The sequence below is a fragment of the Mus caroli genome, chromosome 10 (assembly GCF_900094665.2).
Source record: "Mus caroli chromosome 10, CAROLI_EIJ_v1.1, whole genome shotgun sequence".
NCBI classification, from domain to species: domain Eukaryota; kingdom Metazoa; phylum Chordata; class Mammalia; order Rodentia; family Muridae; genus Mus; species Mus caroli.
In genome coordinates this window covers 94,088,957-94,107,123 of record NC_034579.1, presented here as the reverse complement: position 1 = coordinate 94,107,123, position 18,167 = coordinate 94,088,957, and the positions used below count along the sequence as shown (strand labels likewise).

General features: G+C 38.0%; 2 protein-coding genes across 3 annotated transcripts in view; one reads left to right on the top strand and one right to left on the bottom strand.

The window, feature by feature from the left end:
- Positions 1 to 1,223, top strand: part of C10H12orf29 (chromosome 10 C12orf29 homolog) — an 11,286-nt gene extending 10,063 nt beyond the window's left edge. The window contains exon 8 of one of the 2 annotated variants that reach the window (XR_003837766.1): positions 598 to 658. Coding sequence is in view for 1 of the 2 variants with exons in the window: in XM_021174885.2 (XP_021030544.1) it covers positions 598 to 786 (189 nt within the window). In the remaining variant the exon portion in view is untranslated. Of the gene's footprint in view, positions 1 to 597 lie in introns of both variants that reach the window. The other variant, XM_021174885.2, reaches the window with a different exon arrangement.
- Positions 1,192 to 18,167, bottom strand: part of Cep290 (centrosomal protein 290) — an 82,740-nt gene continuing 65,764 nt past the window's right edge. Inside the window, exons 46-55 of the mRNA XM_021173991.2 lie at positions 16,503 to 16,637; positions 15,006 to 15,092; positions 12,900 to 13,064; positions 12,059 to 12,181; positions 10,849 to 11,021; positions 7,371 to 7,512; positions 6,406 to 6,479; positions 5,538 to 5,632; positions 2,203 to 2,282; positions 1,192 to 1,419 (exon numbers count right to left, since the gene is read on the bottom strand). Of these exons, the coding sequence (XP_021029650.1) occupies positions 1,192 to 1,419; positions 2,203 to 2,282; positions 5,538 to 5,632; positions 6,406 to 6,479; positions 7,371 to 7,512; positions 10,849 to 11,021; positions 12,059 to 12,181; positions 12,900 to 13,064; positions 15,006 to 15,092; positions 16,503 to 16,637 (1,302 nt within the window). The remainder of the gene's footprint in view (positions 1,420 to 2,202; positions 2,283 to 5,537; positions 5,633 to 6,405; positions 6,480 to 7,370; positions 7,513 to 10,848; positions 11,022 to 12,058; positions 12,182 to 12,899; positions 13,065 to 15,005; positions 15,093 to 16,502; positions 16,638 to 18,167) is intronic.

Here is an 18,167-nt window from a genome sequence, read left to right as displayed (position 1 = left end):
CTTGATCACTAATTGAGAAAATGCCTTACAGCTGGATCTCATGGAGGCATTTCCTCACCTGAAGCTCCATGCTCTGTGATAACTCCAGCTGTGTCAAGTTGACACAAAACTAACCAGTACAGTGACCTTCATGAGACGTGTGAAGTTTGTTTACTTTTCTGGGTCTTAAAGAGGCTCCATCTAGAGTGCTTGTTTTCATGTGGAGGAAACAGCTACCCGCAACATCCTAACCAACTGTGATCCCAGACTACCCTACCATTCTGCCACTAACATTCCTTTGGTGACACTAGAGTTAGGCTCACACTTATTTTTTCTGTAGTCACCAACAGACTATATTCATTATGTTACTGGCATTTTTCAGGTATTGGCAGAGTAAACAAAACAATTGCTCTGCCTTCAGGAAGCTCATATTCCAATGGGGAAGACAGACAGCACTGTCAAAAGAACAGCTAAAATAACTAAACTTAACTTTTAGCTTAACTAAAATAAGAAAAGGTAGACCCTTACAGTGTACCTGGCAGGTAGCAGTAGTTACGAGTAAGTTACGATGCTGTTTTCAGACTAAAGCTAATACCATCATTTTTTTTCTCCTTACAGGTCCATCGTCACCATCTTGGTTTATGCTGGCCACTTCCAGATACTTACATGAATTCCAAACCAGTTATTATTAACATGAACCTGAACAATTATGACTGTGCTTTTGATAACCAGTCTTTGTTTAATCAATTTTCAAAAATAGATAAACAGAAATTTGATAGACTCAAAGACATAATACTTGATGTATAAAATGGAACTAATTGTTGAGATTATTGTGATTTTCTAAGATTGAATAGTTTGCTAGGTATTTATAGAAATCATCATTAGGATTTGACTATCTTAACACAAAAATAAATATAAAATAATCAATTTTAAATAGTAAAATTGATATAAGCTCACCTTTATGCTTTTTGAAAATTTAAGTTATTATGAAAATAGGAATATTTATCATAGCTCATTGTGTACTCTATAGTCATAAATTATTGAAGTCTTCAAAAATATACTTTTCTAACAAGTTAAAACTAAATATGATTTTTAAGCAAAAAAAATACAATATTTTGAGATGTAAATTCTATAATACAGAGACTGCTTAATTTCCAGCTGAAACTTTTTTCACTCATAAAATAGTTTTAAATCTACAGTTAAATGAGGACATTAATAAATAGGGAAACTATTAGGACTTTCTCCATCTTCCGAGTGTTCAGAAGCAGCAAGAGGACTAGGCAGTTCAAATCCAAACTGTTCCGACAGTTTTTTTAGCTTCTCTTCTAATAGGATATTCTTTTTCACTTCTTCCTTATAATTATACTTCAGGTCTTCAATTTCCTCAAAAAATGAAGGATCAAAATTTTCCAGTTCTTTTTTCAGCTTTTTAACTTCCTCCTAAAAGTTACATACAGGATACATGTATTTGGTTTGAAATTTTAGATTTAATTATAAATATAAAAACTCAAAATCTTAAATATACATATTTTTCTTTATATTTTACTGTTCAAGGTTCCGTTGTACCATGTGAATAATGTAGAAGCTGCCATCTTTAGCTAAATTATATTATAAGATTGAGTCTTTAAACTGCCTCAGATATTCTCAGGCAAGCAAAAGGGACTTTGCTTTTTTACAACATTCAAGAGTTTTCAGTATTTATAATGCTCTAATTTTTTATCTTTTATATATAATATTTATGATCATGGGAACTCTGGGACTTGGAAAGGTTAAGCACCTGGTGAAGTGCATGCTTACAGCATTTACGCAAACTAGTGATAAGCAGCCAGGGCTTGCCCAGACCTCTGTGTTTCTGGAGTCTTATGGAGAGAACAGAAATGATTTAAGGGAAAGATCCCTGAAAATAATTTCAAAAGGTACTTAGAAAACACTTTCCCCACCATGACCCACAAATTAAGAAAATAGTTTTAAAAAACTATTAAGAGATGTGCATTGGTTACAATTTAAAAATAAATTTATTCTCTAGTCCTTTCTGTTTGTTTGTCTGATTTTTTGCTGTTGGTAGTTATTTAATAAAAAGCTGTCATGAGTCAAATAATAAGTATGAAATAAATCCATGAATTTTGGTGTATACTCTTAAAGATGGTGATCATAAAAATTGTTTCCCAAAGCTGTTTTCACAAAACACTGAGCATACTAAAGTTAGACACCAGTAAGAATTACCTTCAAATGTTGCTTTTCTAGCTCCGACTTTCTGAGTTGTGTCTCCAGGTCATTTATCTTTTCCTTCAGTTGATCAGAATCTGCCAAAATAGTCAGGAAAATTATGACTTATGTTTTTCTTTACTGTGAGTTAGTTAAAGATAGAGGATTTGTTTCAGAATAAACGGGAAACATGAAAGCGAAGGTCTGCATCATCTGGCACTGTATGGTGGAAAGACTTCGCATGTAACTGTATGGCCATGACTCAGCAAGTAAGCAGGGGTAGCTGCCAGGTATCAGAAATGTGGGCTATTCTTTTTTTATATGAGAGAAATTCTTATTTTTGAGAGAAAAACCTTGCAACCAGTAAATTTGTTAGGTACTAAATATACAGGCAAAGAATTAAAATGGTAAGCTGGCCACTTATGCCTTCACAGCACATAGCTTTGGCTACTGCATATACGGTTTTTTTTTTTTTATATATATATATACTTTACGTCAAACGTCTAAGACTACGTGTGGCACAGATGAAGTTGTGGAGGACGAATCAGCACACAGGTAAATAGACAGTGTCCTGCCACTCCATGAAGTCTTTGAAAGGTAAAGAGTTTTGTTTTAATGTTCAAGTTTGATGAACTAAGGAAAGCAAGTTTTCATTGCATGAAGAAAATAGGTACAACATATTCTGAAAGTTCTGAATTGTCCTCATCCTTATTCTCTGAAATGCGGTAAGGACAGAAAGTGTATTGAAGTGCTCTGGGGTGTCCTCTATCACTCAGAAACTGGACAAACAAGCAGGGTTCCAAATCAAACAACAATGCATTTTCCTTTTAGAGGCAAAAGAAAAAAAATGTTCCCCTTCTATTTTTATGTCACATGTCATGTAAATCTCAATTCTACAGATGATGAAAAGATAAACTATTTGTCTTCCTGAGAGAGACTGGCCTATATTATTAAGGTGATCTGTAGTCACATTTTCCTACAGATATTTTTATGACTTAATAAAACTCTCCTATAATATATATATGTACCACATTTTATCTCAGTACATCTGTTGATGGACACAGTGGCTGATTCTATTTACCTGAGTGCCCTAGTAAACATGATTAATATATATATATTTATTAGTTTGAGCCTAGTCATTGAGATCTTATGCACACTGTTGGTGAAAAATTGCATGAAGAAAATAGGTACAACGTATTTTCAAAGTTCTGAATGGTCCTCATCTTTAAATGTTGATTTGGGAACATCCAAACGGATTGATTTTGACACAGGTATTCTCTGAAATGCGGTAAGCTTCTTGTCTTCCTTTACTTACAACAGATACAATATAAGGGCTTGGGATTGGACAAGTTAGAGAACCTCCTAATGCATCAGGAAATCTCTGGTACTGCGTTCAGAGCACACCAAGCTAGCGGTCACACAAGAGCTCCCTCCCAGTCGATGAACACTGGTTTCAGTTATCAGGAAGCACAGTAGCACAGGGCTTACGACCATGGTTAGCTCAGAGTTAATGCTTGCCCTTCCCATGCCACTTCACATTGGTCCTGAGCTCGAGGACAGGTTATTGCACTGGCTGGTTTTGTGTCAACTTGACACAAGCTGTAGTTATCATAGAGAAAGGAGCTTCAGGTGAGGAAATGCCTCCATGAGATCCAACTGTAAGGCATTTTCTCAATTAGTGATCAAGAGTATAGGGTCCATGGTGGGTGGTGCCATCCCTGGGCTGATAGTCTTGGGTTCTAAAAGAAAGCAAGCTGAGCAAGCCCGGGGAAGCAACCCAGTAAGTAACATCCCTCCATGGCCTCTGCATCAGCTCCTGCTTCTTGACCTGCTTGAGTTCCAGTCCTGACTTCCTTGGTGATGAACAGCAACATGGAAGTATGAGCTGAATAAACCCTTTCCTCCCCAACTTGCTTCTTGGTCATGATGTTTGTGCAGGAGTAGAAACCCTGACTAAGACAGTTATTAATCATTTATTAAGTATAAAATAAAGACAACAATACTGATCCTATGATATCCTAAGAATAAAGTAAAAATGTTGCAAATCCCTTGTGCCTGGCACAAATCATATCACACATTAATACAACGTAGCATCAGGACTCTTCAGGAGCTCTATGAATAGTTTAAAATGGTTCAGAATATAAAATTGGTATAATCCTGTGGGGTAGAACATGACACTTCATCAACTGTCAGATAATGGATGGCATGATTAGGTTAGGAGGTACAGTGTAGTTATGCCAGAAGCTTTAGAACTGTGCTAAGCATCTATCCTGAGGTAAACTGCTCACTGGTATCCATTCACTAGCATACTATGGAACTATTAAAACCATGACTAATGTACAGATCTTAAGAGGTCTCTGTAGTAAGTTAAGGGCAGGTGGAATTATAGTGTGCATCCAGGAAAAATACACAAAATTCAATATACATATAAGGTCTATTCCCTTTTTAAAAGTGATATCCTATAAACTTGGTAGAAAACAATTAGCAAATAGATGTATCGTAGGACAAATGAAAATATATTCATAAATATATATACTCAAAGTGTCATCTTAGAGTCTACAAACAACTTATCCTCATTATAAATTCTTTAGTTTCAAAAGAAAATGTTCAGTGGTCTTAAGCCACTGAGGTTGTTAAAAGTGTCAGAGCTAGGATTCAATCTCTAACTGGTTATACAGGTACCCAGTACTCCAAGATACGTCACCTCTATATGAAAACTGAATTCCAAGAGCTAACTTGTTATCCCTGGGATGGGAATATAGGAAACTAGTTAAACTTGTCACTGTGCCTTTTTGCAAAAACACCATGAGTTGACTTGAGGGATTATAAATATACTGTGATGAACACTTGCAAATAGTTAAAAACTATTATGTATGTAAGCACACATACAAAAAATGTTTGTATGTAATTATGTGTTATACAGGGAATTGACTGCTAACTTCTGAATAGGAATCGAAGTGAATAAAAAGTAAAGTTTTATTTTATAACAAAACAATACAAGTACTTTTTAAATTACTAAACTAATATTAAGAGAAAACGTTAATAGGAACTTAAGGAAGTATACTTAGAAACTAGAGACAAACAACAACATTCAGTGCTTGGTAATATATTATGATTATGTTTTAACACCTAGATGGGTTACAAGGAGAAAAACAGGCCACTTAGGAGTCTGATAAATGGGAATATTTTCATAGCCTGCATGTGGGGCTATTCAGAACATTCAGAACATTTAGAACAGCTCTGAATGCTCCTATCGGGTATTTGACACTAATGAAATCAATGATCAGAGACACTAGACGCAAGCACTAAGTCAAAAATTTGGGGGAGTCAACAAATTTTATGAAATACATTACCAGGTGTGCTACTGTCAGTTCTGGTTTGGTCCTTGTTAATTTCTATCTGATGGATTAGTTCTGCCCTTTCTTTATCCAGCTGATTATTGGCTAATCTAGAATACAATGATAGCATGTTAGAAAAGAAACAATAGGGGCAGCTCTATAAAGCACATAAGCAATTCCTATAGCGTGGCGGTAAAGGTTACTCAGCTCAGGGTTCTGCTGGTGTGTGCTGGTTACTGTATCCTGGAGAGGTGCCATAGGGTCATCGAGGTAAATATTTACTCTCAGGGTTTCAATGCTGCCAATTCCCAAACAACACGAAATCTAAGTTTTACTATCAGTCCTGATATTATTTTCAAGAGTAGTTTTCTTACAATGAAATTCCTAGAAGCATAGAATAACTTGCTTCTCTGGACTGCTAAGGTTTAACTCTGCTGCTAGAGAAGTTTGAACTAGGTTACACTAGGATACTGTAATTTGCACTAGTACTTACTAGTGTAAATACTAGGATTGGGATCCCCCCCCCCTTTCTGTTTCCAGAAACAGGATGAAATGATAATAAACTTGGAAAAACCCTAGTCTTCAAGTATAGAAGTCTGGCTATATAAACTACTTTTCTAAAAATAACTAAGTGGTCAGGTGGCTGAGTGGATAAGGATGCAGGCTCTGAAGCTGATGACCTGATGGGAATTCTTGGAAGGAGAGAACCAACTTCTGCAGTTGCCCTCTGACCTTCCTTAGCACGTGGGATGCACATACCCTCCAATCCCCACATGTAGCATGTATGAGTTTCCGCGCGCACACACACACACACACACACACACACACACACACACACACACGATGGTAAAGCATTTTAAGCAGTTGAACATAATGTATGTACCTAAGAAGCTGGAGTTCCCGTATAAGCTCTTGCTCTGTCTCGGCACCTTCAGGAACATTTTTGAGGATCTCAATCTTTGGGAAGAACAGAAAATTAGAGATAAAAGTTCATCATGGAAATAAGGTGTTTTAGAGAGATGAGCTTTAATAAGGTATAAGATCTGGGTTTTTGGAGGCATGAAATAATCACAGTTCTGAGCTCTAGTCTATGCACTCAAGCCATCAGTTCTTGAGCGACAGGCTGCATGCCCAGGCATGTCCTAGGTAATGAGGACGCAGCATAGAGAAGAACTGGAATCTCTTACAGACTCCCTATGTTTTTACCGAGGGAGGACAGTAGTGATACTGTGATAGGATGCAACACATCAGGATAGGGAGAAAAATAATCTAGGGAGCATAGGGTGCTCAAATAGGGTCTCTGGAGAGCCTCAATTTAAGGAAAGAGGAGTTCACAAGTCAGCTACATGGATTCTGGGAATGGTGACTAGTGTTCTAGACAGAGCAACCAGGTATAAAGCTCTGAAGCTTGACTGAGTTTCAGTTGTTCAAAGGTTTGATAGGGTTAATGTTGGGAAAGCCAACATTAACATGGGTAGAAGATGCAAAATGTTTGATACTTCTCCATAGATATAGGCTATGAAAAGAGCTGTATTCCAGGGACCAATTAGGAAATTACTGCAGTCATTCAGCATGAGGTAATGGCTTCCACAGTGAACAGTACTCAGATTTGGAAGTACTTTAGAAATACACCTGACATGGTTAATGATGAGGATGCAGAGACTGAGAGAAGGAAGTCAGTGATGGCCCAGCTTGTGGCTTACACATATACACACGTGAGTGGGAGCAAGTATGATTCCGTGCATTAGTCACCACTGTAGGAGGGTTTTTTGTTTTTTTCACCTTCAGGCAATTCAGGGATTGTCGAGCTATATTACATTGTTTTATCATTTAAAGACTATTACATGCCTGTTGTTCAAGGTCTTCAGTGTATTTCTTAGCTTTCTGTTCTCTCTCTGTTGCTTCTCTTACAAGCTGTTTAAGGTCAATGATACTTTGATTCTTTTTGGCAATGTCACTTTCAAGCTCTTTCATCTTGGTCTCATACACTCTAAAAAGATGAAGAAAAAGTATTACTGGCATTATAAGCAAATTCCTCTCACTAATTTAAAAGTCCACTTAAATCACAGTAAAATATGCAAGGCAATGTAAATAGTACTTCTAGTCAAACCTCTGGCTATGTATTTAGCATTAAAAGATGCTGTTAAGGGATACACAGCCTAGTTAACATGTACAAATTAAAACAGAAAATTAAAGTAATCCTATCGGGATTAAGATCGTGGTGGGGACTGAATTTGGCAACTGTAAAGCTTTTAGGTTGATATTTTATTTCAGGCATAAGAAAATACCTAATCCATCAGTTTACAAACATCTCTCCCCACTTCCAGCACCCTTCCCTACCCCAGCAGGTATTTAGGCGGAAACAGCTGTAAGGGGCACTGCAGAAATCACAAGCTGTTCAGAGCTCACCTGAGAGGAGCAGTGCATGCCATGGGTTGTAGGGAGCAACACTGATATGACAAATGGCCTAAAGACATCAATCACGAGAAATCTTCAAAGTTTGAGCCAAACAGTTTTACAGGCATATACTTACAGGAAGATAATGTTTACTGTATCCAAACATTTCTAAAGGAAAATTTTATGTACTGTCTTCTGAATCAATTAAAAAGGAAGGTATCGATATAGAAGAGTATCTGGCAGTGACAGCATAAGGAAGGGCAGGTATTATTCCGTAAACACTTTCAAATAACTTGGACAGATCTTACACTCAGATTAGAAGAGTGTGCTTACTTGACAAGGACTAACGAGCAGAGATATCCCAAAGGTTAATGGAAATATCAGAAGCTACTTCAACCATTTCTAAAAAGCCGCTCTGGTGTTCAAAAGCCGCTCGCTCTGGTGGTTTGAATGAGAATGCTGCCTCCAACCCCCTCCCATAGACTCAGGTATTTGAATGCTTGGCCACTAGAGAGTAGAACTCTTTGAAGGGATTAGAAGGATTAGGAGATATGGCCTTGTTGGCAGAAGTGTGCCACTGGGGGGTGGACTTCCAGGTATGGAAAGCCCTTGCTAGGTCCAGTCTTGTCTGTATGCTGCCTACAGATCAGGATCTGCATCCTGATCCCCAGCTATTGCTCTAGTACCTTGTGCACCATCATGCTCCCTGCCATGATGATAATGAACTAAACCTCAGAAACTATAAACAAGGCCCTATTTAAATGCTTTTATAAGAACGGCCTTGTTCATGATGTCTCCTCACAGCAACAGAATAAATAATAACTAAGAAAGCCACCTAAAGACCTTCTTTATTGCATTATTCCACCTAGCTAGCCCATACATTAACCTAGCTCCTCCTTGTCATTCCTTCTAGACTCCACTCTACAGTTACCTGGCAATGGCTGGGTATGCCTGGCTTATTATAAAAGGGGCTTTCTGCCTCCCTCCTCTCTCACTTACTCTCTGTCCTTTCTCTCCTTAACCCCTTTCTCCCTCCTCCACATCTCTCCACCTGTTCCTGGCTAGCCTCTCTCCTTCTCTTCTCCCCTCCCCTCCTCTCCTACTCTCTCCTCTCTTCCCCTTCCCTCCCCTTTCTTCTTCCCCTCCCCCTTCCCCCTCTCCCTCTCTCTCCTCCCTTCCCAACTTCACTTCCCATGCTCTAAATAAACTCTATTCCATACTGCATCCATCATAATGACTGCTACCTCAGGGGAAGGGATGTCTCAGCATGGGCCCGCAGAGGCATCCCTCCCACCTCACCATACTGCACCTCTATCAAACATCCTTGGCTCTTTCTCTTTTTTATAAAACACAACATGCTTAGAGGTAAATATAGGTGGGGCACTTGGAAGGGCATGGCAGAGTTTGAGGTCAGCCTTGGATACACACCAAGACTGAAATAAAAACAAGCTGGAGTTATGTTTCCTGAAGATGTTATCATTGTGCAGAAGGAGAACTCAAGTGATTTAACATGTAAACTCATCTTCAATCAAGGTTAAATAGTGCCATCAATCTACAACCGACTTAAAGCTGAATAGTCTTTCTATGCCAGTAAGTAATCTATATAAAAATAAGGGCAGGGTCTACCATCTCCACAGTTAAAGGTATCTTGACCCAGGAAGGGATATCATCTATGTAATATCACAATGAAAAGCAAGTCTTTCTAACAGATGGAAGCTGGCTCTTAAAGCATCCTAAGTAAGCTGGACTTTCTAGAAAGTCCCTGAAGCACACACAGTGTGGTAATAGCAGATGTTGAATGAATATTTGTGGAAAAAGTAAATCTCAAAGCCACTCAACACATGTCACAACATAAGAAGAGTGACCCCAGACAATCAACTGACAACTGCTGGCTCAAAGCCACAGGGTCCAAGATGATCCTTTTCTTCCCTTCACGCTGTTCAACTTGTTCCTCCATACCTACACAAGCATTCTGAAAAAAGCCTTGTCTGTAGACGAGAAAGTCAGAGATACAGGGGAACATCTGGAACTCTGACTAGTCTACTCTAGAGTAGGAAAGGAAAAGGATTCTTCCCCAGAATTAGAGCCATCTCTCTGGATGTTCTCAATTCTGCTTGCTTAGCTCTGTCTCTTCTTAAATTTGGCTGAGAGAGGCAAATGCAACACAAGATCCACAATGGAGCCAGGGGTCTCAGTGCTACAGCTCACGTTTTCATTGGCATGATAATGGGTGTCATGTTAATTCCTGTCATGTCAATCCAAATAGGGCAAATATGGCCTACAAGAAGAATACACAAATGTGCAAATACGGTGAAATAAAGTTATCTTTCATAGAGACAACAGTGAGTGCCATAGACACAAATCCAATATACTTATAGAAAACATTCAAAGGATGGGAGAAAATGAATCAGAAAGTAGAGGCGAATAAGACACTAACATGACTGCTGTATTCATATACTGGGCTCTCTGTAAAGAAAGCTTCCCAGTATACAAAAAAAAAAAAAAAAAAGGCAATGCAGCTTATTCTAGATATAGTATAAAATATCCAATTGCTTAGGCCATATCTGCATCAGAAATAAATGACCCCAATCAAGAACCTGGCATTGGAGCTTCAGAAACAGCATCTAGGAGAAGCTGGGCAGCATTAGCCTCAGCCCAAGGCCAGCAGTAACTTCATGATGCACATGTATCACCAGGTAATCAGCACCATCACAGGTTTGTGATGTTCTGCAATCTGCCAAGAAAGCTAGCTAACCAAACTAGCTAAGAAAGAGCTTTGGTAATGATAGGGCAGAATGCAGACACTGATAAACAACCAAACTGTCCATCAGGAAAAAACTAGGTTATTCAGCAGATGGTCAACTTTGAAGGATTGATGCTACAGTTAGAACTGATAAACCTGACCAAATTTGAAACTGTCTGATCCTACCTTGAGACTACAATTGACTTCCAGCTCTTGCTGTCAGCACCTTCCAGCTGTGGGGCTCTACTTTCTGCAAACTGTAGTCTCTTCCCAGTTTCTTCGAGTTGAGCTACCATCTTGTCATTCACCAGCTCTAAGTTGTTCTTAGCTATCCGCAGTTTCTCGGAGGCTTCCATTTCCTATCCGTAAACATTTATTAATTAGTAAATTAGGACAAAATATAATACTGTTCTCATAGATGTCAGGTATTTAAAATTATCACTAAAGGCTGGAAATCATAAAACAAGCTGGAGCTATGCTGTTTTAAAATTGCAAAAATATTTGTTTTGTCTAAGACAGCAATCTATTCATAGTAACTAGCACAAAAGATAAATTAAGTGAAGGCACAGAAATGTATGTAGAAGTATTTATTATCTAAAGTATCTAAAGGCTACTCTAAATTTGTCATTTGCTTCTCATGAAAAATGCTCAGAATAGCGACACAGTTAATCTTGCTACACCTTAAAGGCTGCTTTGTTTTGACTCTGTAATACAAGCACCAAGTATGTCACAGGTTATTTCCAGAATGACTCAAGAGAGTACAGCTCTGGCTTCACAGTACAATGAGTTACTGTTAAAAGTTTTAAGAATTATAATTTCAATTCATTCATTAGGTAATGCATGTTAAAAATTATACCTATTTGTCAGGAGTAAGGAATATACTGTATTTAAATAGAAATGAATCTTACTAACAAAATGGTTATGTTCTTTGCTCTATAAATCGGACATTGATCTAAGTCATATGCAGAAATATTAACTCATTTAAATTTCTCAACATCTCTGTGAGACATATAATATGTGTATAGATTTCTTTTTTGAGATAGATTCTATATGTAGCCTAGGCTGGTCTCTCCTTCTTCCAGACTGAGTGCTGGAATACCAGGTGCTCAATTCTATGACCAGCTAAGAGATATGTATATTTACTACTCCCAATTTCATCTAGGAGGAATTTGAGGAACAGAAAGACATAATCCAACTCTGAACAATTCCCAGGATGTAGAACTAAGAACATAAACCACCCGATTCTACATTTTCATATAAATGTATCTCTTCATCAATATGAATTCTCTTCATATGCACTGTGAATAGACACTGGCATCAAAGATCTATCAATTTTGATTTTTGACAAGGTATGTCAATTAATAAAAATAAAATTAATAAGTCATAATCGTCTTACTTTCTTAAGTTCTTTCCGAAGCCGTTCATTTTCGGCAACAATTTTCTCAGTACCTTTGTTCTTAGATTCAAACTGCATACTCAACTGACGTCCAAAGTGAGCCTTAAGCTTTTCTAATTCAGCCTGGTAGTTGATGAAGCAACATATCAAAATGAAAACATCAAGAAAAGATCATTGTTTATATAAAATCATATACACAAGCAATGAATTTAATGGACTTTGCAAGTTGTAGCTATGTCTTATTCCATGTTTATAGCTATGTCTTTATGCATGTTTATATGTAACTAATAAAGAAAAGGAGGTGACACATTTGAAAGGAGGTGAGGTAGGCACATGGGAGGTGACGGAGGAGCAAAGGAAAATGACTAAATGATGCAGATCTAGTTTACTTCTCTTAAATGTAAACATAAAGATTATTATTTAAACTCATAAAACTTAAGCTAGGTAGTTTTTGAAACCTCATTTGACTTGATTACAATTAAAGACTCCCCCAAACTTGTTATTTATAACCAAAGTTCCTATTCAACCTTGGCTATTCATAAGAAGGAGTTTTAAGATTAAAAGGAAATACAGGAACCCCCACAGCATCCCAACTTAACAAATCAAATCTAAAATAGACACACGTATTTACTCTATCACAGAAAAGGACAACTGGTTTAGAAACAGCAGGGATGGAACAGACCCACTCTGCAGCAACCATTAGATTGCTTGCCAATCGATCTGTTCACGGTGTAAAATAAAACTGCATCCATTGAGGACATTCCATGTACTGTGAGCCCACTTAACATTTCCCTGAAAAAGCAATGCAAATTAAAACAGGAAAACATTCATATAAAATTACCTTTAATTTTCTATTTTCTTCCTCAATAGTAGCCATTTTTTCACTAGTCAGTATTCCTGATGCCTTTTTCAATTGTTCATTTTCTCTTTGGACTTTTTCAACTACTTTCTTCATTAACCCAATGGTTTTTTCTAGTTCTGGGATTGTCTTCCCACTTCTACCAGCCTACAAAACAAAAAACAACAAAAAAAACCATTTTTTAAAAGTAGTATCTTAGAGATTATGATGTACTGTACTGGCTATTTTTGTGTCAACTTGACACAGCTGGAGGTATCACTGAGAAAGGAGCTTCAGTTGAGGAAATGCCTCCATGAGATCCAACTGTAAGGCATTTTCTCAATTAGTGATCAAGGGGGAAAGGCCCCTTGTGGGTGGGACCATCCCTGGGCTGGTAGTCTTGGGTTCTATAAGAGAGTAGGCTGAGCAAGCCAGGAGAGGCAAGCCAGTAAAGAATATCCCTCCATGGCCTCTGCATCAGCTCCTGCTTCCTGACCTGCTTGAGTTCCAGTCCTGACTTCCTTTGGTGATGAACAGCAGTATGGAAGTGTAAGTCGAATAAACCCTTTCCACCCCAACTTGCTTCTTGGTCATGATGTTTGTGCAGGAATAGAAACCCTGACTAAGACATGTACTAATAATGCCAAAACGGGTCTAATTTTGTACTCATCTTTAATAATTTCTAATATTTGATTCTAAAGATTGCGTTAAATTCATTGTTTTTAATAGCTGCATACTATTCCATTGTGTAAATGTACATTTTCTGTATCCATCCCTCTCTTGAGGGACATCTGGGCTCTTTCCAGCTTCTAGCTATTATAAATAAGGCTGCTATAAACATAGTGGAACATGTGTCCTTATTACAAGTTGGAGCATCTTCTGGGTATATGCCCAGGAGTGGTATTGCTGGATCCTCAGGTAGTACTATGTCCAATTTTCTAAGGAACCGCCAAACTGATTTCCAGAATGGTTGTACCAGCTTGTAATCCCACCAGCAATGGAGGAGTGTTCCTCTTTTTCCACAACCTCACCAGCATCTGCTGTCACCTGAGTTTTTGATCTTAGCCATTCTGACTGGTGTGAGGTGGAATCTCCTAAGTGAGGTACCAATCACAAAAGAACACACATGGTATGCACTCACTGATAAGTGGATATTAGCCCAGAAGCTCGGAACACCCAAGATACAATTTGCAAAACACATGAAACTCAAGAAGAAGGAAGACCAAAGAGTGGATACTTCGATCCTTCTTAGAAGGGGGACTAAAATACCCATGGAAGGAGTTACAGAGACAAAGTGTGGAACAAAGACTGAAGGAAGGACCATCCAGAGATCCATTGGGGATCCATTACATAAACAAACACCAAACCCAAACACTACTGTAGATGCAAACAAGATTTTGCTGACAGGAGCCTGATATAGCTGCTTCCTAAGAGGCTCAGCCAGTGCCTGGCAAATACAGAAGTGGATGCTCACAGCCATCCATTGAATGGAGCACAGGGTCCCCAATGAAGGAGCTAAAAAAAGTACCCAGGGAGCTGAAGGGGTTTGAAGCCCCATAGGAGGAAAAACATGAACTAACCAGTACCCCCAGAGCTCCCTGAGACTAAACCACCAACCAAAGAAAACACATGATGGGACTCATGGCTTTAGCTGCATATGTAGCAGAGGATGGCCTAGTCAATCATCAATGAGAGGAGAGGCCCTTGGTTCTGTGAAGGTTCTATGCCCCAGTATAGGGGAATGCCAGGGCCAGGAAGCAGGAGTGGGTGGGTTGGGAAGCAGGGATTGGGGGGAGGGGAGGAGGGGACTTTCAGAGGGGAAACTAGGAAAGGGAATAACATTTGAAGTGTAAATAAAGAAAATATCTAATAAAGAAAGAAAAAAAAGATTGTGTTAATTTCTTTCTTTTTTTTTTTTCTTTCTTTCTTTCTTTTTTTGAGACAGGGTTTCTCTGTGTAGTCCTGGCTGTCCTGGAACTCACTCTGTAGACCAGGCTGGCCTCGAACTCAGAAATCTGCCTGCCTCTGCCTCCTGAGTGCTGGGATTAAAGACGTGCGCCACCACGCCTGGCTTTTTTCAGCACTAGCTTCTTAAGGACATTCACTCACCCCTCTGACCTGACCAAGCTTCCGCTCAAGTTCCAGTTTTCCTTTCTTAAGAAATTCACACATTTCCTTCAAATCTTTTACTTGATTCTAAAAGATAAAAGAAAATAACAGCAATCTGTTATAACAATATGATAGCTCCTGAAAAAAGAGGAAAAACATTATCTAAATTAACAACTCAACTACAGAACCAAACAATTGTGTCTTTAAACAAAAGAAATTTTGATAAAAGATGTGTGCTGGATTTCTGTCAGCTAGACATAAGATAGAGGAAACTCAGAGCAGGAACCTCAATTGAGAAAAAATGCCTCCCTATTATCAGGCTATAGGTCTGTGGTGTCTTTTTGTGATGCAAGATTGATGTGGGAGATTCCAGCTCACTGTGGGTGTCCTTGGGCAGGTGGTCCTGAGCAGTAGAAGAAAGCAGGCCAAGGAAGTCCTGAAGAGCAAACCCATAGGAGTTTTCCTCCTTGGTGTCTGCATCAGCCCTGTCTTCCAGGTCCCTGCCCTGATCAACCTTGATGGGCTGTGATGCAGAAGTCTAAAATGAATAAATCCTTCCTTCCCCAAGTTGCTTTTGGTCATGTTTAAGACAGCAATAGAAACCCTAACTAGCACAACATGTTAGATAAAGAGTATTAGTTTAAAAATAATAACTATTTGCCAAACTACTACCTTAATACACTACAAAAATTAGGCTTCTCACTCTGACTTTGCTGTTCCATAATGTACATGCCTTGATACTTATCTTTCTGGTAGACAGAAAAAGAACTGAAGACACTACTCTGGTTACTAGGTGTATCAATCACAATGAGAAACAGTAAGTGCAATTGAATCACTACCAGTGGAAATGACAGAAAGCTAACGTTCTTGATTATATAATAAGTCTGAAACAATCAGCTAGCAAACAGGGAAGCTGTAACCATAATAGGGTAAGATACAAAAAGTCAAAGGTAGACATTATTAACATCAGAAGTAATACTTCTAGGGTCACACTTAGATTGTAGTTAGTACAATTACTAATGGAATGTAAGAAATAATCGCCTTACCTTGGAACACATGAAGCTGACACTTCAATTCTCACTGTCAGTATGACTCACCTCCTATTTGTCCACTAAGTCTTCAATGCGAACCCTCTCATGATCCTAAGCCAGACCTCCCCTCTTCCCTTTTCCTAATGGGGCTTCCTCTTTTCCCATAGCATTCTGTGTCAGCTAAACTCTTACAATGTAACCTGTTTGCTTGTTGTTGGGAATCTCACTCATTGGAAGACAAGTGTTACTAGCATGTGGACTTTAACTGACTGCCTTCTCTAGCACCTAAAAGCATATCTGACATAAAGTAGAGAACTCAATAAATAACTCTTATATCAGGAAATGGATATAACATCACAAAGATGTCATGTATATGCAATTCAAGAAAGTAATATAAGGAAACTTAAGTATGTGATGAATTTGGTGAATTCGGTGAATTCAGGCATTATAATAAAGTCAAGTTTACCTTTAGTCTCGGCAAGTCTTTATTTGCTTGCTCAAGTTGAAATTTCAACTCGATGTTTTCAGATGACAACTTCAAATTTTCCTTCTGAAGTTCTTGTTCTTTTTGACAGTGATCATCTGACTCTATTTCTGAAGTCTGGAAAGTAATATTTAGAGTATGTTCAACATTTAATAAAAGCAACAAAGACATACTGAATAAGGAAACATTGTCAAAAGTGAAATTTCTAAAAGGAATGTGGGGAGAAAATTGCAAGTATTACATAAAATCAAAACCAAGTTAAGACACATTAGAAAACTTCCAGAAACGTAATTTTTAAAAATTAAAACAGAAAGCAAAGTCAATATGGTTTAAAAATCTATGCATACAATGACTTCATAGACACTCCCATAATGTTTAAACTTTCCTATACTAGTTTTGTTAGTTCAAAATAAAGGTTATTCAAATTGTGAGGGTTGGAATTATCCCTCAATCCTAATTCCTAACTCTCAACATCTCAGATGTGATCTTATTTGCTTTACAGAAATAATCAAGTTAAAAGGAGGTCATTAGAGTCAACCCTGGTTGAGGAAGATCAGTTCCTATGCAAGGAGGAAATCAGAGAATTTGGACAGAGATATGCATTGCAGGAAGATGATATTAAGAGACTTCACACTATCCTTCTTTTAAGTAAAGAAACATGAACATGTTTTCTTAGATTAATTGTAGAGTAGATGGTCGCCTAAGTGCCAAGCCTCGGATCTGATTTTCATCTCAGTCTTCAGAAGGCAACAACACTGCAGCAGCTGGGGCTTCGGGCACTCAGCTCACAGGACAGTGAGACAGAAGGCTTCTGCTATTTAAGGGACATTTATAGGCAAGTGTTTCTTAGTATCCAAATAAAACGGGCTCCAGGACACTTCCCTTCAACTTCTATGGGGGTTTACTATCACTAAATAAAATAGCATGGCATGTATCAATTTAAATATATTTTCCATATACTTTAAATCATGGTGAGATTGTTTATACCTAATATATTATAAAAGCAATATAAATAACTATTCTAAGCTTGTTTAGAGAATATACAGTATACAGAATAAAAAGACAAAAAAGAAAGTCTGTATACATTTACTGAAGACTTATTTTTCCCCCAAATATTTTCTCTTGTTGCTTGAAACTTAGATGTAGACTTATCAACATAGAAGGAGGCTGTACTCTTTGACTCAGACATAGATAACCATCTCATTGTCTTCCTCCAGAAGACATTCATAAATTTGAGATACAGTTACCAATTTTGTCCTCTGAAATGAATTAAACACTGTATTTGCATTTTTTCTTGGCATTAATCTCCCGTGGGTTACTATTTATGCTAATTTTTTGATTCTAAGAAGGATGTTTTTTGACGGAGGTTTTGAAATGAGTAGGCTGATAGGCTGGCGCATCAGAACGTTACCCATGCTTTAGGATTGCTGTGTATATAACAGACGTTGTACCAGTCGTCAGCATGGCTCTGGCTGTTTCTCACCAGTGCTCTACTAGCTCAGCAGGCTATGAAGCCAGTACCTCCCTAGATGCTCTGCTTAAAATAATATTGTATAAATAGACCTTAGACTTTCTTTATAACAAATCTCAAATTATTAAAATTATACTGTATAATACATATTTGAAGCGAAGATAAAAAAGGAATAA